Here is a 22918-nt window from a genome sequence, read left to right as displayed (position 1 = left end):
CTTCATTACTAGACAGGATAGACAGTGTCCAAAAGTTGTTATGGAAGAAATGGACGATGATCAATAAATTTTATTTGACAGGAAGGAGATGGCATCGAAAGTGGATCTACAGATGATAGGCTAAGTGCATGACATGGAAAAGGATGTTCAGTGAACATAGAAAGAAACGAGTTGATGTTTCAAAAATCAAAAAACTTACAATAGATAAGTAAAATAATAAACCAAGAGAGTTTACTGGATTTTTTAATGATAGATTTATAAAAGAAGTTTTGAAGGATCTCTTATGAGAAGGGACAAAGAATAAAAAAGAAAGAAACCGTTATCATATGTCTATGACATTATCTAAATAGATTAAGACTTCTAGAAATAAGGGAAGGGATTTAACTGATAATAGAATAGAATAGAACAGAATAGAAAGAATAGAATAGAAGAGAAGAGAATTCTTTATTGGCCAAGTATGATTGGACACACAAGGAATTTGTCTTTGGTGCATATGTTCTCAGTGTACATAAAAGAAAAGATACATTTGTCACAAATTTTTTTCTTTTATGTACACTAAGAGCATATGCACCAAGATTAAGGTTAAAATAAGTTAGGTTGTTATTTCTTCTGAAAATTAATGGATTTTCTGCTGAAAGATAATGCTTATTTATTTATCTATAGATAAGAGATAGGATATGCATACATGTATTTTATTTGGTGTTTTTTAATACGGACTGTACACCGCCCCGAGTCCCTTTCGGGAGAGGGGGCGGTATATAAGTGCTAATAATAAATAAATAAATAAATATAGGATGAAGATAATTTTTTTTGTAAATGAAGAGCTCACAAATTACTAAAATTATTTATTCTTGTAATGAAGGTTGGAAATCATTTCTTTATATATTTCTTTTCTCTTTCTTAAATATTTTCCTATTTTTTCTTTCTAATTTCTACATTTTTCCCTTCCTTTGCACTTTTTACTGTGTTTTATATTCTTTATTTTTTCCTCAATAATTTTTTTTATTGAAAAAATACTGAATTTTATTATGATGTTTAAATCTATATAGTCATTACAGAATGGGAAAATGTTTATAAAAGTAATTTTTTTAAAAAAAGTTGAAAATTACCTACATGAAAGTAATAGCAATATCACTTATATACCACCCATGGTGCTTTACAGCACTCTCTGTTCAGTTTACAAATGTAAGCATATTACTTTCAACAATCTGAGTCCTCATTTTACCAACTTCAGAGGGATGGAAGGCTGAATCAACCTCAAGCCCATCAAGATTGAACTCAAGGCTATAGACAGAGTAAGCTTGCAATACGGCATTCTAACCTTTCGGCCACCAGCTCCATTGAACTCCATGATAGCAATAGCACTTAGACTTATATTCCACTTCATAGTGCTTTACAGCCCTCTCTAAGCGGTTTACAGAGTCAGCATATTGCCCTCAACAATCTGGGTCCTCATTTTACCTACCTCGGAAGGATGGAAGGCTGAGTCAACCTTGAGCCACTGAGATTTGAACTACCGAACTGCAGCTAGCAATCAGCTGAAGTAGCCTGCAGTACTGCACTCTAACCACTGTGCCACCTCGGCTCTTGATTGGACTTTTTAAGCAAAAGATTTGAAGCAGCCAAGAAATAATGTGAATCTGACCATGTAATGCCATAAAAAAAATCAGTTCGTCTAAAACTTGCCTTACAGTGCAGTTGCTTGTGTTCATTCTGCAGCAACAATTGAAAATAATATAGGTGACTTCAGAAGCTTTGTAACACTTTAACTGGCCATTGTGTTCATGATTAGATTAGATTTTTTTTTTAAAGCCCATAATAATAGCAGCGTGAAAACATTTGATTCATCATGGGGAAAAAGAAAATGATAAAGCACTCTGAAAGATGAAACACCATTCACACAATTGTAAAATACTGGAAAATTGAAACTGGGACTTTCATTTAGCAAAAAAAAAAAACTTTATTTAAAAATAGGACATTATTGGTATAATGTGAAGATAACCTGTAAAAGTACAATTTGAATTGTTTGTAATTTATCTTTTGGCTGCAATAATAATTCAATAGGATACAACAACTGAATTATACTTCTCTTAAAACACGTTCTTTTTAAATATTACTAGAGTGTGGAATGAATTTGTAGTACATTATGCAGAATCAGAGAAAAGAAAACCTTTGTTATAAACCATATTGAAGTTATCTTTGATTTTCTACTAATTAGTTTTCATTTCTTTCCATAGCCACTGGTGGTAGAAAGTAACCAATTCTTACTGGGCTGTATAACTTTTATAAAATATTACTAATAAGGAAAAGATCCTTCTGTAATTCTTATGTTAATTTTATGGATTTTTTCTTTAAAACAGCAAATCTTTTTCAGGCTGATTTGGACTATTCAAACAAAATCCCAGAGGTCTGGCAGATCGAATCTCACCAGGCTGAAGGTTGACTCAACCTTCCATCCTTCCGAGGTTGGTAAAATGGGGACCCAAATTGTTGGGTACAATATGCTGACTCTGTAAATCGCTTAGAGAGGGCTGTAAAGCACTGTACATAAGTCTCAGTGCTATTGCTATTGATATAAAATAAAATAATTAATACTTCTATATGTACAAATAAATGTGAATTTATGGAAGACGTCATTTTAGTGAATTGCAATTGTCAGTTATATCACAATCGTGTTTCCCTCTTTTTATCATAAGATGATGAAATGAAGTACTTTGTAAATTAATAAAGCAAATTATTTATCATGTTTTTTTAATTAGTACATGGATTTTTGATTAGTGTCAGTCATAATATATTTATTGTTACCGTGTTTTCCCCAAAATAAGACAGGATCTTATTTTCTTTTGACCCCCAAAATATGGCCGTGTCCTTATTATCAGAGGGGGTAGAAGATGGGCTAGGTTGCGAGACTCCACTTTAATTTCCAAAAACCAGCACTGCCAAGCCAGCAAGAGAAGTTGGCTGGCTGGGACAACTTGGACTCAGCGAGGCTCATCAAAAGAGGGGGGGGGAGATGGAGAGAGAGAGAGAGAAGGGCAGGAGCGGAAGGGAAGGGAAATTGGAGGGAGGCGGAGCTTAATAGGATGTTTGATATCTTGCAAAGACTTTTTGTTTCCCTCCTCCCATCCTCCTTTTCTTTTCTTTGCAAAAAGCAGAGTTGCGCCAGCTGGACAGAGCAGAGATGAGGTTGGTGGGATGCTTGGGATGGGGGGGGAGACGGCTGAATAAAAAGAGTGAAGGAGGGAGGGAGCGATTTTACTTTCTCAGTGCCTCTTCCCGCCTCCTTTAATCTCCAGGTTCCTCACTCACATAGTCTCCTCCTCCTTTTCCTCCTTCCTCTCTCCCGCCATGAGAGCAGTGCTTTCCAAAAAGCACCCGGAGGAATGGAAAGCACTGCTCTCATGGCGGGAGAGAGGAAGGAGGAAGAGGAGGAGGAGACTATGTGAGGACGAGCGACTTCGGCAGCAGCCACTGAGCATGTCCGTTCAGCCGTTTGGGTATGCTTAATAAAAAGGTGCCAAAAAGAGGCACCACACCCACTTGGCATGGGCTTTGCCAAGAAATTTAGGGGCCATGCGGAGAGGGCAAGAGAGATAGAGGGAGGGAGGGTGGATGGCAGGGCTGTTGGGTTTCCTTCGCCGGACTTCTGCACGACAACTGGGCGATACGATGGGCTGGGCAGAATGCATCACTTCTCCAGAGCCCTGCCAACCTTTGGGGGCAAGTTTCCTCCGTCACTACCTGGAGGTAGTGGAAGGTGACCGAGGGGCTGCACCCATCCAAACTCAACCCCCAAGTGGCTGCAACCATCCAACATGAGACTGAGGGAGACCCGGGTGCCAAAGTGACACATTTAAACACATGCAAAAAAAAATCATAATCCTCTCCTTTCTCCTTTACCCATGCCCCCCACCCACCCCGCATTACCCCTACCTTTCTGATTTGGCGAACTTCCGAAAAGCGTGCCATATCTCGTCACGCATGCATTTAAGTAGTTGGGGGGTATTTTTTTGGTGCGGGGGGGGCATGTCATATTTTCGGGGAAACACGGTAGTCAGATTTATATCTTATGTTTTCTTAAAGACCTTAGGATGGCTTACATGAATATCTATCCATCTATTCATCCATCCATCCATCAATCAATCATAATATATAAATAAAATCTTTAAAATACAGGTGTATTTACCTGTTAGATTTCTTTCAAAGCCCAAATGTTCACTGAATGAAGAGGTGAAAAGCAGAAGATAGTCTTATCATACATAATCTGGTAACAATCCTAGTTAAGGCATCATGTTGAGGGAGCCAAGATAGCTGCTTTTGTACATACATTTTTCTGCATTGTAAAATTTCAGAGCAATTTTCCATATGTATGGGAAAAGTTAATTAGGTACATTATGAGTAAAGGCTTTAATTGTTTATCTATGGTATCTATCTATCTATCTATCTATCATATATATATATATATATATATATATATATATATATATATATATATATATATATATATATATATATATATATATATATATAATCTATCTATCATCTATCTATCTATCTATCTATCTATCTATCTATCTATGATCTATCTATCTATCATCTATCTATCTATCTATCTATCTATCTATCTATCTATCTATCTATCTATCTATCTATCTACACAAACACATATTGCACTACACTGCACTGTAGTTTTATTCTGTGAAGAGCTTTACAAATATCTCTCAGACAGCGCATGTATGCGATTATTATTTTAAAATGCAATTTCTCCCCATACTTGTTGGACACTTATTTCCTTAAGATGAAGATTTTTTTTAGTCCATTAATCAAATATCTATCAGACTGTGTCCAACATAGACTGTTCCAGAAACATGCACAAATCGCCTGGGAAGATGAATCCTTAATATTCAGTAACCCATCTGAACTCCTACTGTTGTATTAATGTATCTCTATTTCCATAATTTTCTCTGGCTGAATACAATTTTGCTGCCAGCTTTCATGCCTCTGGTTTTATCATATATATTTTTTCTATTGAGGACAATCTCCATTTTCTCATACCTAGAACTAACCTGCTTTTTATGGTAAGCTTAAAACAAGCATAGACAAATATTTACTAGATGCATGATATAGGATAGAATAGCCACCACTCAATGTAAAATCCCTATGATTTGGGGGCCAACAATGTCCTATACAAACACCAGCCTTTTTCCTTCTGTAAGGCAGCTATTTAATTTTCAACCTTGTCAAAAGAATAAACTACTTAGAATAACCTACTGTTATTCATGAACCATAAAGAGATCATGATTTGCTTCAGTAAAAATAAATTAAAATGATTTTTTGCAGACGCTTCCTATTTCCTGTACTATATAGGATTAAATCATGACCAGTAAGGTTAAAAGTCAATGCTCATATCTAACCACTTCAATAGAATTGAATGGAGCTTGACATTAATTGTATGTGCTTGAATATTTCTGAGTATACCAAGCACTTTAGTTTACTGTAATTATTGTTTTTTCTATACATTGCTATCTTTACCAATGTTGTTGAATTTTGTTTTATTTTAGCTCAGTGGAATTACATTTTTAATGTATTAAATCTACTTTGTTTGGCATGTTCTTTTTGTCTTTTGTGAAAGGAAATCTTTTTAAACTGTTAAAATGTAATAAGCAAACATTGATTATGCCAAGTTTCTAATTAGTCAAAATTCGTGGAGGTTACATTTGTGGATATTAGTGAAAACAAATACACAAGCAATTCAATTGCTTCATTACCCAAATCTTAGATTATCCACATAATTTGCATAGCTATGTTAACTGATGAAAATGTAAAACTAATATTCATTTATGGAGTGTGGCCACAGTAAGACGAGAGTTCAGAATATGTCCAGAATGATTGCAACAGTAATAATATACTGCTGATATGATTGACAGGTTTTTATGCCCAAATAAGTCTTTTTAACTTCAAATAGTCTGCATAATACCAAAATATTCATTCTAATGAGTATAGGAATGAAAAAAGGGACAATTCTAAATGGCCAAAATAATCCTAGCCCTAGGGTACATACTTGAGATAAAATAAGATTTATCAACTTTGTAGAACTTACCTCTAAGAATGTAGGTAGAGATGAATTTGACTGGATTAAAACTGCCATGTTATTATGTTAACACTTTCTTGTTACAGATTTTCTTTTCCAAGTAACAGAACATGGAATTGTTGCTCCTTCTCTCTTCTCTGTTAGATTATTTCACTGACCTATAAAATATATTTTAAAAATTGTTTATCAACAAGAATGGAAAGTCAAACTTGGAACAAAATCCATTGCCCTTTTGAACATTTATTAGATCATGGCTAGAAGTAATCTTATTAAATCAATAGTGCAGACTTAGAGCAACTTTTCAGAGTTAGAAAATGTGGAACAGCTTATGTCCTTAATAAAAGGCAGGCACATTAAGGCCATGATCTGCCTATCATTGAACACAATGGATTATGACTGAAATACAGATATGAACCCTTAATTCCCAAGATTAATATTTCCTCTACAGATGATGAAGAGCATAATCCTATGCATGCTAGAATCCTATGCGTGTTAGAAGTCAGTTTGACTAAGTTTACTGAGATGAGCTTAAACCCAGCAAATTTCCAAATAATTATATTCTTAATCTTAGCTGTCCCTTAATAATGATTTGGGTCAACAATATTTTTTTTAAGGTAACACTTTATCTGCTCCTTAAATTGTGTATATGGGAAAGCAATCTACAAAAAAAAAAGTACTATATTGCATAATATAACAGAATAACAGAGTTGGAAGATACCTTGTCATCTAGTCCAACCCACTGCCCAAGCAGGAGACCCTACACCATTTCTGACAGATGGCAGTCCAGTCTCTTCTTGAAAGCCTCCAGTGATGAAGCTCCCACAACTTCTGAAGGCAACTTCTGTTCCACTGGTTGATTGTTCTCACTGTCAGAACATTTATCTTTATTTCTTGATTGAATCTCTCCTTGGTCAGTTTCCATCCATTATTCCTTCAGGTGCTTTGGAAAATAGCTTGATTCCTTCCTCTCTCTGGCAGCCCCTCAATATCTTTATGGACACCATAACAGACCGAATAAATGGTACTACTAAGAAATTATGAGTAGTTACTTCTGCCCTCATAAACCCCCTGAAGTATATTGGATTAATAGTGGAAGGTGGGAAATGGTGTTATTCTTTTAACTGCTTATGGGATTTGGAGTAACGGGCTGTCAATGCAGTGAAGCAAACTTCTCCACCTCAAAGCATCCAAGCAAAAAGAAGTAATGACTGCTCCTTTTTTCCTCTCAGTAGCAAGGACAGAGTAATTGAAGTTTGCTGATGACTCGCTGGTTCTTCTGGAATAGAATAGAAAAGAACAGAATAGAATAGAATTCTTTATTGGCCAAGTGTGGTTGGACACACAAGGAATTTGTCTTTGGTGCAGATACTCTCAGTGTACATAAGGAGAATAAAATGTCAGGGCATACTCAATTTTGTTGAGTTTGTTTGGAAATGTGCTGAATAGAGGTGGGTGGGGGGTGGCAAAGGAAAAAAAATATCAGAAGTCTTTCTTACTCAAATCTTTTGTGGATGGGAAGGATTGAAGCAGCAAGATCTGGGGTGACTGGTCAGATCCCCACCGCCAGTGGGAACAGTAAACGGTAACAAGAGTTGCCGTTGGAGGTCATCTAGTCCTACCCCTTGCTTACACAAACGACCTATAATAGGGATTCGAACCGCCGACCTTTCTGATCGACCAGCTCAGTGACTTAGCCAAGATACTGTAGCTGACAAGTGATGAAGTAAAGTAGCAGTTCTTTCTATGATCAAATCTTCACTCTGAACTATGGAAGGCAGATATTAACGAACGACCCTGGGACAGTTCTTCTTTCCTTGCTACGATGCCCAGGAAATGTACAAGTAACGGTGGGTGTCTTCACACTGCCTCCTCGTAGCCCCACAGCCTGGGAACGGCTCAGGGGGAGGAGATGCGACGGCCGTTTTGTTCACTGCAAATGGGCGGAAAAAAGATTCTTGAAAGTAGGAGAAAGGGAAGAGAGTTTAGCAACGCAACTCTGGAGTCGTAAATCGCCTCGGCAAGATGTCGACCATCGCGGGGAGCGATTTCTCCCGCCAAAGCAAAGAGGCGAAGCAGCTTTTTTAATTTTTATTTTTAAGGGCGCTCCTTCATACGTGGGGGGGGGGGAGAGTGGCGGCTCTTTAGCACAGTCTTCTCGGCAATGTCCTTTTTCCCCCTTTTCTTCATTGACCGTCGTTGGATTTATGTCACACTGGAGTTTTTTGCCTTCGAGGGAGGGGGCTGGGGCAGCGGGAGCTTCTCTGTGAGGAGCGCCTCTTTCTCTTCACTTTGGCCGGATATTTTTTTGGGGGGAGGGGGGGTATATTGGACTGCTCACTCCACCTCACTCCCTCCGCTAAACACCGCAGCACAGGAAGGAGGGGCGGCACGAAGAGCCGGCCAACAGCCGCGTGCCGAGCTCCGCTCGCCGGCTGTGGGAAGTGCGCGCGCCCGCCTGGCCTCCGTGCGCCATCCTCGCTGTGAGGAGAGCGCGCGAGGCGGGCCGGGGGCGGCGTTAAGGGTGGCGTGGGGCGGGGAGGGGGGCACATCAGCCGGAGGCCCCCAACGCACCCTCGGCAAAGGGGTGGGAGCCGCGCCGACGGAACTGCCGGCCAGAGAAAGCCAAAAAGGAACCGCCGCTCTGCGGACGGAGGGGAAAGCGCGGGGGTTTCTGCTTGCGGATCGCTACGGAGCCCGAGGAAGCGAGCGGTTGAGGACTGGCAGCAGCGGCGGCGGCCGGTCAGCCAGCCCGTCCGGCCAAGGTGGCCAAGCTGGGTGTCGCTGCCCTGCTCGCCCTGAGGGGAAACCAAGGCGTCGTCGGAGGCTGCGGAGAGCGAGGCGACACCAGTGGGCGGGCTTGGCTAACCCCTGCTTGCCCTCAAAAGGGGGCTTCCTCTGCCGCGCCTGCAAGGCTCCCTTTGGACGAAGCTGCAAGTGCTGAGGGGAGCGGCGCCAGAAGTTTGCCGTCCGTGGGGAAGAAAGGCGGTCGAGCGGGCCGACCTTTCCGGGGACCCCCGGCAGCAGGTGGCCGCGGTTCCGGCCCTTACTCGCCTTCCCCTCGCGCCCTCAGAGGCATGCTCCTGCCTGCCGTGCCCTCCTGGAGCCCTCCCTTCTCCGCCTTCGGTTAGCGACCTTTCCTTCCTTCGCCCCCCTGGTAGCTGGGCGGGCGGCTCGGCTGCTTGCCGGGGCGCGCGCGGATGCGCACGCGCGACGCCCCCTCGCTCGGGACTTGCGGGAGGGTTCGCCACCAGCCGCCGCTCGCCTGGCTTCTGCCGCCGCGCCCCGTCTGGGATCTTTCCCCGAGGAGCGAAGAACCCAACGCCACTTGGCACCGACGGGCTGCTTGGAGGGCTGGTTGAAGGCAGCCTCGCCTGCCTGCTTGCCTCCTTCCCGCCGCTCTTAGAAGGGGAAAGTTCCAGGTTGCTGCCGATGAATCTCCATCCTCGAAGGGGAGGAAGAGGAGGAGAAACCGGACTCTAGAGGTCGCCGCCCGCTGAGACAAAATGTCTTCTGGCTTGGCTGGGCTGAAGAGGCCCCTCTGGATACCCCAGGATGATTGCTGATGGCCAAACCCTGTGGTCCTTTTCTAAGATGTTCCTATTTGGGATTAGGTGTGCCGAAGGGCGAGGGAGACCTGGCTTGTGAAACTTACCTGACTCCCTCTCCCCCTCTTTTTTTTTTGGCTTTGGGGGACTTATGGCTTCAATGGCTCCATCTCTTAAGCGAAGCAGTAGGAAAGATGCCAACGTCCTGCCGAGTGCATCGTCAACTTTCTGGGCAATCATGATCTTGGTTGGCCTTTTAATTGCTTATTGCAGTAAGTATAGATTCAGCAGATGACGAAATCCATGTATTGCTTTGTATTTGGCTTCCTTGCTTGACTTAAATGGACCACATTTATAATTTGATAGGCCAGTCTGTTTCCAAAAGAGACCACTGCGTGTCCATATTAAACTAGGTTAAAAGCAGCATTTTGTATTAAACTTGGTTAAAAACAATGCTTGCTTCCAAATGTTTTGGAAATATTTCGTGTTTCCTACCGCTGTTGAAAACCTAACAGAATATGCCAACACCAGTGCAATCCAGATGTTCTATATTTATGACTACTTACATTTTCTATTAGTGGTGCATATTTCTGTCTTTATTTTTCTTCATGTCCAAGTCATCCCTTCTCATACATTTAGGATTCTTGAAAAAAACAAGCTTATGATGACATTCCTTAGTGATAGAACTTGACCCTGTTCGGTGATGTTACGGTATCATAAAGCATCCTTAGTTAAATTTATCGTCTGTTTTATTATAGCTTATAACCAGTTATTTCTGGGGTAGAGTCAGAAAGTATTAAGTACCAGACGATGGAGTTCAAAAGACTATAAAAATTATTCATTTATTATAAATAAATTTTGTTTAGAAGTTTTTGGCTATGTATGGAAAGCATGTTTTTAAAGCATAATACAAATGTGATTTAATATAATGAAATATACTTCTTAGGAAGCATGAATCTGTCAGAATTGATTATTGACAGCTGTAATACACATTGGTCAATGGGGAAAAAGGATCTCATGTTGACTTTTATTGAAGCAAAATAGATTTGAAACACAGTTTCAAATAACTGAAACTGTAACTGAAGTTGGGTGGCTTGTGAATTCTAAATCTCTTTAAAACTAATAGCAATTTATTAAGGGTTCTCTATTTGTGATGATTACGAAACTTTCTGAGCATTGCTACATCAGTGGAATTTTCTCTTTAAGGTAAGGACAGGATTCTTAATACTGAGTTTGTGTTTCCTTGTACTTTTAAAGTTTATGTTTCTATAATACATAACATTTTAGTCTTCATGCTCTTGTATTTAATAAAATATATGTTAAAATATTGTGTTAAATTGTGTCATATATAAATCTTGCTTGTAAGTGTACTATGTGTAATGCAATGATAAGATGTCACCAATTGACAAATACTTTTCAATAACTTTAAAATATATTAGGGTATTGATACTTTTAACATTTGTATTTAGGAAGGACAGCGCTCTTATTATAATTCTTATTTTCATAGATTTTTATCCACTTGCCTATTTTCCTTATTAGCCTGAAGTGCAATCTTATAATTTCTAAATAATGAGTTTTTAAGTTACAGCTAAATTCTTTTTTTTTGCAAATCCCAGGTTAATCTTTGCTAAGCAGGATGAATATATATTCTGCACAACTCTGAGCAGAGCATTCCCTAACCTCAAATATGCAGTGTCAAGACACTTCGCTACTCCCATTATTTCAGTATCTTAATAACTGAAGGTGCAACTTTGAATATGATGATCTAATTCACATGTAATCTGACTGTCACACTGCTTAAAGACCTTTGTAGTAAATGGCTTTTAAATTCAAAAGAATACTAGGAATGAAATATGGACAAAATATATGTTAACATAGTTTCTATAGAATCCTATTGCCTTTAACCAGATACTTTAAACATGTTTTATTACAAAATTAAGATCAATCATTAGTTAACATCTCTGTCTTTTTTATAATTCAAATAGAAAGATAACAAGCACTTATATACCTATACTTACATACCTGTGTTCATTTTTTTAAAATGCACCTATGTGTTACGGATATGACAGCTGTATTCCAAACACTCAGCTAAAATGACAGCAAAGACAGGCTTAAAATATAACTGAATATAATGGATCAGTGAATATTTTAAAGTTTGAAGTAAATTTCAACACAACTTGAAATAATGTTTCTCTTGCTTTCTCTTCTTTTCCTATTAAATATATATTCTTAAAGTGGGAAATATTTTGTTTTTAATGAGGTGATTAACAAATTTAGCATACAAAATGGGCTCTCATATAGGGCGTATTTGCTTTTTAATTATCGGAAAATGCATTGGTTATTTTCTTTGTTTCTTGTAACATGAAAGATGAGGAATGGATTATTTTCTTTCCTTAACTCTTTGGTTTATACTTAGGGATAGTAGCTCCACCCGATGGATGGTTGAAGGAGATACCTGTAGGAAAGCAATTAAGATAGTTGCTATAGCGATAAAGCTTTATGGGGCAGCTGTTTTGGGAAGAAAAAAGATTCCAAGTTCTTTTAAGTGGTGATCAAAATAAGAAAAGAATAACTGTGGTGAAATGCTGTAAACTGAACCCATATGAGTTGTAACAAAATACTGCCTTGGAATTTTATCCTAATAAATTATTTATAGTCTGCGAATCCTCTAGAATTACCCAGTATGGCTGCTGTAAAACATATAGGTGGACTAGCTAGGCTAACCTAGTTCAGTAAGTTTTGTACTGAACCACCTTTCAAAAATTGTTGAATCAAAAGCCATGTTAGTGAGAGTCATTAATAGGCTGAACGCTATTTTCCTATCAATTCATTTCATTGATTGTATAGAAAAGATGATTTCTTGCAACACTGTTTCTATTAGAAATGCATTGTCTACGGCTTGGGAGAAGGATTTTTTTTTCTTTTTGGGGGGGCTGTAGTTTGGAACTTCCCATAGGAAGGTCACTTTGATTTCTACTTACACTAATTATCTTTATATTATGAAGCAACCTTAAAGGTATATGTTAAAAAGGGGAGCAGCAACATACCTTTTTTTTCTGAATGCCATCCTGAAAGTTTTATTCCCATACTTTTAATGTTTTAAAATATGGACTTTGGAATATTTTGGATGTCCCATTTGCTAGCGGTGCAAAACCTGAAATATTTGGAGTGTTTTGACATAGAGACCAATAGGAACACAAAGCAAGGCTCGCTCTTCCTGTTTTAGTTCTCATCCTAGCATTATAGATGTTAAATTGGATAGTATCCCGTTTAGAGTTTTATTTACTGCTCAATTTATACAAAGTCAGCCAAGAGGATGATTTTTAAAAATAATCACTTTTTTTAAAAAAAAAATCCCATAACATACAATGAAAGCAAAAATAGGAATGCTTTTTTAAAAAAAATAGAAACACAAATAGGCATTAAATTGATGCAGAAATGGATTAAATGTTGCAAACAGTCCACAAATGATTTAATAGGAATAATATACTTTTTAAGCTATTGACTTGAGGATTGACTTGTGTATATGTTCATTGCACTGATGTCAGCTTGCCTGCAAAAAAACAGCTCTCAACAAATTGCCAAAGCACAGTTTTGCATTTGGCAGCATGCGTAAACACAAAAGACAACACACAAGAAAGATTACATTACAATCCACAAACACTAAATTTCGTAATGGAGTGTATTGTTGTAAAAAAAAAAACAGGGCTACCATCTTTATAGAATGAACAGAAATTAATGTGCACCTCTTTCCATGAAAGAGCTGTGCTTTGGGATGATTGAAAAAAGTTAGGAATATGCTTGATATAATCAATCAATTGGTGTTCATCTGAAATATTTTACCCTGGTTTTCAAGGTTCATCTTTGCTTAGTTTCTCCAAGGAGATAGTAAAAGGTAGCTATTATTACATATTTGTGTTTCTTTTCAACTTGTGCCAGGCAGTTTTGCAAGACCTGAGCTCTCATTAGTAGCTTGTGCCTTGCAAACATCTATCACTTGGAGGGAGAAAAGCCAATTGTGGGACAGAAAACATCATAACATGGCAAATAACATCATGTCTTGTCCTGAATTTCGAGGACATGGGATGTTTTGTTTTGAGTTTCGAAATGTAAAATTAGCCATGTCAGCTTAGAACGTTGTGCAAGCACATCTTAAATTATCGCTGTTTTAAAATTTATATTTTGCACTTTGCTAATTTAGTTTCTTTTTAATATTCATCTGGATATGTCTTTTTTAACTGGCCTTTTAATTGTTTTTACCATCCTCTATAGATGTATATATCTGGTATATATCTATATATATATATTGCAGTTACCAAACCAGAATGGAAGAATTTATGGTTTCCAAATTGTAGGAGCAAGTGGTTAATGTGGAACTTTGAATATAAAGGAGAGGTGTTAATTGTGCAGTAAATTAAATGTTTGCAAACAAATGAAAGAATGCTATAAATAATTTTACATCTTAGATTCCTGATTCTTACCTAAATAATAATTTCTTGATGACACTTATGCTCCTAGACTGAAAGACTAATGTTTCAAAAAAAATGTTGTTAGTTTAACTGAAGCAATATTTTAGGAATATGTGCTATGTGGAATTATGTAACACATTGACACTTTATTCACAATGCAATTGTTGGATAAGATACTTTTATCCATCTGAACAATTGAAAAAGAAACTGTTTATCCAATTAGTAAAAACTTTAACCTATTTAATAACTACTTTGTTGTAGAATAGGCAATTTTCAGAATTCTAGATACTGGTTTTAGAACACATAAATTCATATATAAAAATTAAAACGGCCTGTAGATATTCATTATTTACACACTAAGGAAATGCTGAAGACAATTCTCCATTAGAATTTATAGTCTTTGTATTTAGTGTTATAGAAATTATTTTGCATGGTTTTGCCTTAAGAGTTATATTAAAATAGTAGCTTAAATACAATATATAAGAGAATGTTGTAGTACAAATTTTAAACCTGCCATCTATCTCAGACTATATAAGCTTGTGATCTTTACAACAGTCTTATTCTCCTCTTTGCCCTCCCCCCAAAAGACCCTTTCTAATTTTCCAGAAAACTTTTAAAATGGGGCTTTTCCTCTAGTGCTAGTTTTCTGTGAGATAGAGTGTATGTGACACAATGTTGTATTATATATTGATTATGGATTCCATTTCTTCAGTTTATTTTTTTAAAACTTTCATTTATTATTCTTTTCCAGATTTTACTTGACATATGCCATCTGGAATTGCAATTATGTAGATATATAAAACTTTTAAATATTTAAATAAATAAGGATGAAAAGGATGTATATTCTTCCCATGTTTTGTGTACAACTTTGTGTTTTAATTTTAAAAATGCTGAAACAGCTCCCCAAGCATCCTGTTTTAAAGTCAGGTTTAAGGCAATTGTTACCCCATCATTTCTGCTGAAATGATGGCTACCATTGGAGTTTTGGATGAACTGTAATGCATCGGAATAAGAATGAGCCTAGTTAAATCCCAGGCCAGTGTCTCCTTTGTCTTCTTTCCCTATTGCATGGTTATAATGTAGAGTTCAGAAGCTTTCATTTCTATTTTCTTTGATCTACAACATGCTATTTCATGCAGATCCAACAAAGTGCAGATAATTTTGATTATAGTTTATTGGAATCAGGCAATATCTTTTGTGTTGGATACGAACCTGGCTTGTTTTAGAATGGTTTGTGTCGTGATATAGAGATTGCTAAAGTGCAGTTAATGTAAAAATAGAAGATAATGATTCTAATGTCTTTGTGTCCCCATTGGAGAAGAAGTGACAATGTACTCCTCAGGATTCATTTCAATTAATTCCAAGTAGATAAATCTATGGATTATGTTTACCCCCAAAATGCAACCAATATCGGAAGTAAGTTTGTAAAAAAAATACAGTTGATTATATTTCTGCAAGAGTTCATGTTGCTAATGGAAATAATTATGAAGAGGCTAAATTTAACTCTTTGTTATTGACACAGCATGTAGCTGAATACAATATACAGTATAAACGTTTCCTTCTGAAAAATTACCACCATTATCCTTTAATAAAATTTGTATTATATATCATTATGTCCCTTTGCACAATTACAATGTTGCTGCTGTGTATATATTACTTTTCAGATACACATTTCCTTTTTAATCTATTTTGAATATAACTTATTGTACATAATTAAACATATAGTGATCAGTTTATGATATTACAAAAGAATGACATTACGAACCATACATATTTTGACATTTTGTTCTTTTTAGTGTTTTTAAAGATAATAGATTTTAATTAAAAACATTATTTTGAAAATAAAGATCTTAAGAAAAAACACATATCAGTCAAACTAATGTTGAAATCTGAAAAAACAAAATAGCTGATTATAGGGCAATATGTAATCTACTCTAATCCAATATGTAATCTAATCCAAGCATAAATATAAACAAAAATTCATACAACAGAAACTGCATATCTACATAACCATTGAAACGTAGTGTATGAAAAAGTATTGTGAATATATGCCGATATTGTTTTGCTTTGCCATTGAATTGCAAAAATGAATTTGTTTGCTTTTGGTTAATTTTTTTAAAAATATTTTTTTTCTAGGTCAGAGGTTAACATTTCTAGAAAGATTTGCATCCTAACATGATTTTTTCCTCAAATACAATGGACATTGCCATTTACCAGGTTTTTATTTTGGAATACAATTCACCATTAAATTAATAATAATTAATAAAGTAAAAAGTAAAAGTGTTAAAGATTGCAATTCCAGAACCAAATTTCAGAGTATAAGCCTGTTAAATTGCATATAGTTTATATTTGCCTTGACACATAAGTATTAGCAATGCAATTTATCAGATTTTTATTCTGCCAAATGTTGTGACTCATAGTAGTTTACGATGCTTCCTGGTAGTAAGCACCATGGCTTACTTTATTAACTAAACAGTGTTAAATCATGTAAATCATGTAGCCTTCAATGGAACTACATCTACTTGGAGAGAAGCCTGCAATGTGGCACCTCAAGGTTCTGCCTTGGGCCCAGTGTTCTTCAATAGCTTCATAAATGACCCAGATGAGGTGATAGAAGAGGAGCTTATCCAATCTGCAGACAACACAAAGCTGAGGGGAAATGCTAACAATTTGGAAGTTAGACTCAAAATGCAGAAGGATCTTGACAGATTAGTGAAATAGGCCCTATCCAACATGATGCAGTTCACTGGTAAGAAAAGTAAGGTCCTGTACTTAGACAGGCGAAACCAAAAGCATATATATATATAGTATATGGGTCAATAACTGAGAGGAAGCTACATGTCCTAGTAGACTATACGTAAGTGTGAGCCAGCAGGATGCTGCAGCTGCTAAGAAGGCCAATTCAGTCCTAGGCTGCATCAACAGAGGGAGAGTATCAAGATCAGATAAAGTGATAATATGATCTATGCTGTGTTACTAGTGAAGCCACACTTTTGAGTACTGCATCAGGTTATGGACACCATGATACAAAAAAAGATGCTGAGACCATTAAGTGCAGAGAAGGCCAACAAAGATGATCATGGTTCTGAAGACTAAATCATATGCTGAATGGTTAGGGCAACTTGGTATGTCTAGTCTAAGAGAAGGATTAGAGATGACACGACAGCTATCTTTGAGTACTTGAGGGGCAGTCAAAGAGATGTGGGAGTTGACTTATTCTTCAAAGTATCAGAGAACTGGATAAGAAGAATGAGTGGAAACTTGTTAAAGAGAAATCCTATCTGGAACCGAGGATAAATTTCCTGAAAATGATAGCAATGAACCAATGGAACAGCTTGCCTCCTGGAGTTGTGGATGCTCATTGCTACAGGTTTTCAAGAAAAGATTGGACAATCATTTCTCTGAGATGGAGCTTGAACTAAAATGATTCCACCATCCCTTCCACCCTATGATTCTATGTATGATTGGGTGACAGAGGTATAAATATTCTGTACTTACAAGCACAAAACTGTCCTATAAAAAGTAATTCCAAGAATAAAATTACTGGATTTTTTTTCAGCTTGCAATTCCAACATTTTGCCTATAGTGAACTGATGTAATAAGTTTTTTCCCCTATACCTCTAAAGTTCATTTTAGTCCTAAGCTTATACAAGCGAATCATATTCAAATATCAGTTTCTGTATTCTTAACATTAAACTAAATTTCCTTATTTAAGGTACTGCAAGTGAACTTCTAAATAAATGGAGAATGTAAGTGAAATAGTTATGGGTATACTGTACTAAGATACTTTGTAAACTATCACTGCTAAATTAGCTCAGAGTACCTATCTTCATTAAAACAACAATTAATTGAGAAGGCAAGGAAATCTATTTCTTGCAGATGTCCTCTTCTTCTTTTAAATCAACCTTGAGTGCATTTCAAATTTCAATAAGCAGATAGTACTCAGGTTGGTTTTGGAGAGGAATGCAATTGATTTTATTTTTATTTTAAAAGCCCGTTTATATTGCAACATAGCTGACAGATGCTCACAAGAGTCTTCGTTGCCAACTATATCAAGAATTCAGCTCACTTAAAACTGACTGACAAGTGTTCTTGGAACATTTAAGTTCCATGAGAGGTTCATTAACATCTGTCTTCCAAACAAATATATGCATAAGTAAAGCACATGAACTTTAGTCTAGTTAAACTCTTTTCACATTACACAGATAGGTACTTATCTTTGCTCGGGTGAGAAACAACTGATGGGAAGGATTAATCCTTGTAAAACATTCCTGTAGTTATGCTACTTTACACACTTAGCTTAAGATGTCAGGTTAAAGTCAAGATTCCTTTTCACTGTTGTTTGCATTTCATAGACAATGCAGTTTAGACCACATAAATTGATTAGACTTTTTGCAATTCTAATTGAAATGATTATTTTACATACATGAGCTGTACAGGTTTCATTTAAAAATGTTTCGTTATCTCCCTTTTCATCTTAAAGTAAATAAATACTTGAACTTGAAAATATTTGTTCTCTTTAGATTCCATTTTTATTTTATGAAAAAAATACCTGCCTTATCAACAAATTTAGATATCAAATACCATCCTGTAATTTATATCTGTATGTAGTCATTTAATAATTTATTTTTTCCAGAAAGCTATTAGAAAGAAATTAATTAGTGATGTGGTTTTTGACTTTTTTGATTTGAAAGACTAAAATGGCTTGTGAAACGTCTCTTTAGAATGTCTGCATAAATAGATTGTGAAAAGGAAATGCTTGCAAAAGAATTATTTTTGCACTCTTTTTGCTTTCAAGAATTTTATAATCTTCACAGCAATATAATAGTTATAGAATAGTTGAAACTCTCTTCTTATTCTAGAATGGGTGTGATCAGTGTGACATTTTCTATTCTCATTGCTCGGTAAAAAAGTGTCAGCCCTTTTCGTCCTATTTCAGTGACTGACAGCTGTTGGAATCTGGGTGAAGAAGAACAGATTTAAACCCATCCCTGAGAAGAGAGAGGGGCTGTGCATTCCTGGAACTTGCAGTATGGATTTTTCTCATTTACCTCTGAATGGGATTGCAATCCATCATTTTGGAGTCCCCCTGGCTTAGCTCCACTTCAAAGGGAAGATGATGGCTGTGGCCTGTATGACTTTTACCCTGACTCATACACCAACTTTGCTCTTTCCTAGACAAGAAATCTTCATTCATACTTTAGTCACCTTGCTCATGGACTAGTGCTTTACATTAGAAGCTGCACTTAATTGAGAATTCAGTGTGAGCTGAATTATGGGTGGACCACAATACATCTATATCAATTGCATTGCTTAACATAACCTTGGCAAGGTGCTGCTTGTGTCGTGGTACCTGCCTTCTAGAATAATATTCTCTAAAGGCTTGAATTGCCCTGCACTATCTGTTCTCTAAATAGACCTTGAAGACTTGACTCTTTGCTTGAGCGCAAGGTTAAGTGCGTACAAACCTGAGGAAATTGTGTTTATCTGCTGGTTAACTTAGCCCCAGGTTATTGCCTTTTAAAATTTTATTTTCTAAAGTAAACAATGCATTGGATATGTTTTTAATAAAAATGGAATGAGGTGGTGGCAACAATAATTTTAGACTAGCATTGGGAAAACTAACTTTCAAGTCTTATCTTCTGCCACAGAAATCATCTAGGCCACAGAAATCATCTAGGGCCAGTCATTCCTTATTATTTCAACTAATCTTACAGAGGTTGTGAGAAACAAAATAAATGAGATAATGCTTTACAGTAGGGGTCTTCTACTTTGGCAACTTTAAGCCTAGAAGCTTTGCTGGGAGCTTTGATGGCTGGGGAATTCTGCGAGTTGACATCCACCAGGGTTAAAAGTTGCCAAGGTTGGAGACCCATGTAGTATACATTGCCTTGAGCAACTGAAGGAAAGTCAGGATAGACAACTAACAACTATATAAATATATTTCAGATTCCTAAGGTACAATAGGAAACATTGTATACATAATGTATTTATGAATACATTGCACTTACCTATGATGACTCTGTAAGGAAATCTACCTTGTTTCCTTGAAAATAAGACCTCCCTGGATAATAAGCCCAATTGGGCTTTTGAGCGCATGCACTAAATTAAGCTCTCCCCCAAAAATAAGCCCTCCCCAAAATATTGCAACACAGCAGCAGCCATGAAGTGACAACACTCTCTGCCTCTTGTACCTTAAAAAATAAGACCTCCCTGAAAATAAGGCCAAGTACTTATTTCGAAGGGGGGGTGTCAAAAGAAAATAAGACCCTGTCTTATTTTTGAGAAATACAGTAGATTGTTTCAACAAGATTCAACTTGATTCTTTTGGGGAAGTAAGGAAACAATTGGGATTATTTCATAGAAACACTGTCATGCCTTGAAGCTTCATCCTCTCTCTTAGTTAACACTGCCTTTGGGTTTGTGGGGCGGGGGAAATGAAGATAGGTTTCTGACATAGTTTGCAAGCTTGTGTATCCTCCACAGATGTTACCAGAGCCATTGGTGAGTAGGAGATGCAGTTGCAGCCTTTATAGGCTTTGTCAGAACAAAGTGTAAGACTGCAGATATTTTGCTTTGATCTTAGAAACCGTGTAGCCATCTTGCTTTGTGAAACAGCTTCACATCAGGCTTCAGTCAAACTTTGATCAAAGCAAAATATTTCTTTGAATATTTGCACAGCCCCACTGTTTGACCTCAGAGTTCATAGCAGATGGCAGTACCAAGCTGACATTGGCTGCTTGAAAGGAAACAAACAAAAAATAAACACTAAGCTTTATTAAGGCTTGGATGGGAAACGAGAGTTATTGGATATAAGGTAAAGGTAAAGCGCCCCCTTGCACACATGTGCTAGTCACTCCTGACTCTAGGGGGCGGTGCTCATCTGCTTAATCATTTGTGATATCAAATGAATTGCTTAATAACCCCTAAATAAAGATAGAATGGTAAAAAAAATTGCCCTCTTTTTAGTGGCTGTACAAAAGACGATATTTTCCTCTTTGAAGATCCTGTAACTGTTCTTTTAAATCCTAGGGTAACGGTAAAGGTTCCCCTCGCACATACATGCTAGTCATTCCTGACTCTAGGGGGCGGTGCTCATCTCTGTTTCAAAACTGAAGAGTCAGCACTGTCCAAAGACATCTCTGTGGTCATGTGGCTGGAATGACTAAACGCCGAAGGTGCAAGGAACGCTGTTACTTTCCCACCAAAGGTGGTTCCTATTTTTCTACTTGCATTTTTACATACTTTCGAACTGCTAGGTTGACAGAAGCTGGGACAAGTAACGGGAGCTCACTCTGTTACACGACGCTAGGGATTCAAACCGCTGAACTGCTGACCTTCTGATTGACAACCTTAGCGTCTAAGTTTGGATAACCCAAGATGGTAGCAGAGAAAAACTAGAAGTGTTATAGCTTGATGCCATCACTCATTTTTTTAAAGAGAAATAAAACGCAAAACTCAAGTGAAAAAAAAGGAAAAAGATAAAAGAAAAAGAAACTATAAATTAAAAGTATATTAAAACTATGTCCATGTGTGTAATTTTAATATATTTAATATATATTTTTATATGTTTAAAATATATTAAAATGGCTTCCAATCTTCTTTACAGCAGTTATAAATTCAATTGTAATTTTACTTCTTTCTCTAAAATTACATCATGGTTTGCCTCTTTGTATAATCTGTCTATTCAAAACCATATATCTTATGTTAATTTTTTCTGTTTTATGCAAAACAACTGTAGTGGGTTGCTTGTAAGTAATAAATGCAGATATTGTTTTTTCTAATCAAACAGGTCAATTTGGTTATTGATCAATTCTATCAACATTGTAGCTATTGCCAAATCTTTCCATCATTGTGTCTACAATAAACTCACTGTGCTTTTGTAAAAAATGAGTTATGACTTTTTTTCCAGGTGTTCATTATCTTTCCCAAGAGGAAAAGTTTGGTTTCAATTGCATATTAATCTTTTAAGTCTCTTAAATCAGTGCAAAAAAAATCAAAATCTAGGGTTTTTTTGCATGGCCACCAAGCATGACAAAATTACTTACCTTGTCCACATTTCCAATACAGATTTGAAGAACGAGTATACATTCTAGATAATTGGTCATATCCCATTTTATAAATGATGTTTAAGATTATAACATAGTGTAATTTGCAATCCTTTCAACCACATATTTTCCATTTGTTCAATCTGCTTCAAATTTCAAGAAATCCATAGTCACATGCTTATCATTTGTACATAATTCATTTTACAATTCAGAATATTCAATACCATAAATTGTTTTATCTATTTTGAATCTTTTTGATAACTGTAAATAGGAAAAAACATTGACCAACTTTGTTCTCTGCCATCCGGTATTTTCTTGATTTTACTTTGTACTAGACAACCTGTGAGCTGTTGGATCATTAATTCAGAGAACATGGTACACCCCCCTTCCCGGTGACATATAATTTTTACTTAGTCAAAAAGTGAACTCTACTCACATGGAGGAAGCCTAAAAGGCCATTAACTTGGTTTAAACAAGGTTCAAATTGCTCCTATTAAAAATCAAATTGCCCCCCTATGGAGCATGGACCCCATGTTGGGAACAATTGACCTAAACAGAGTATCAGCATGACCAGGTATAGGCAAATCCCTCCCCTCCAAAAAAAACAGTGGAAATTAGAGCACCTTCTAACTTCCTCATGGCTTTCCCATTGACTTTCCTTGTAGGAAGTTGGCAGGCAATTGTTGGAAGTGATGAACGTGTGACTGTGACTGACTGCGATAGTGTAGCTGTAGCAGCTTCGCAAAATTTCAATCCCATGAAAGC

General features: G+C 36.8%; 1 protein-coding gene across 4 annotated transcripts in view; it reads left to right on the top strand.

Annotated features, from left to right (window-relative positions):
- The first annotated feature begins 8761 nt into the window (after positions 1-8761).
- TAFA5 (TAFA chemokine like family member 5) overlaps positions 8762-22918 on the top strand; it is a 330481-nt gene continuing 316324 nt past the window's right edge. For all 4 annotated transcript variants that reach the window (XM_081958793.1, XM_081958790.1, XM_081958794.1 and 1 more), the window contains exon 1: positions 8762-9908. In XM_081958793.1, coding sequence (XP_081814919.1) covers positions 9788-9908 — 121 coding nt within the window. In that variant the 5' untranslated portion in view covers positions 8762-9787. The remainder of the gene's footprint in view (positions 9909-22918) is intronic.

The sequence above is a fragment of the Natrix helvetica genome (genome assembly GCF_964273705.1).
Source record: "Natrix helvetica genome assembly, chromosome: 6".
Lineage (NCBI taxonomy): Eukaryota > Metazoa > Chordata > Lepidosauria > Squamata > Natricidae > Natrix > Natrix helvetica.
The sequence above is the reverse complement of the archived record's forward strand: the minus strand, read 5'-3'. Positions and strand labels throughout refer to the sequence as shown.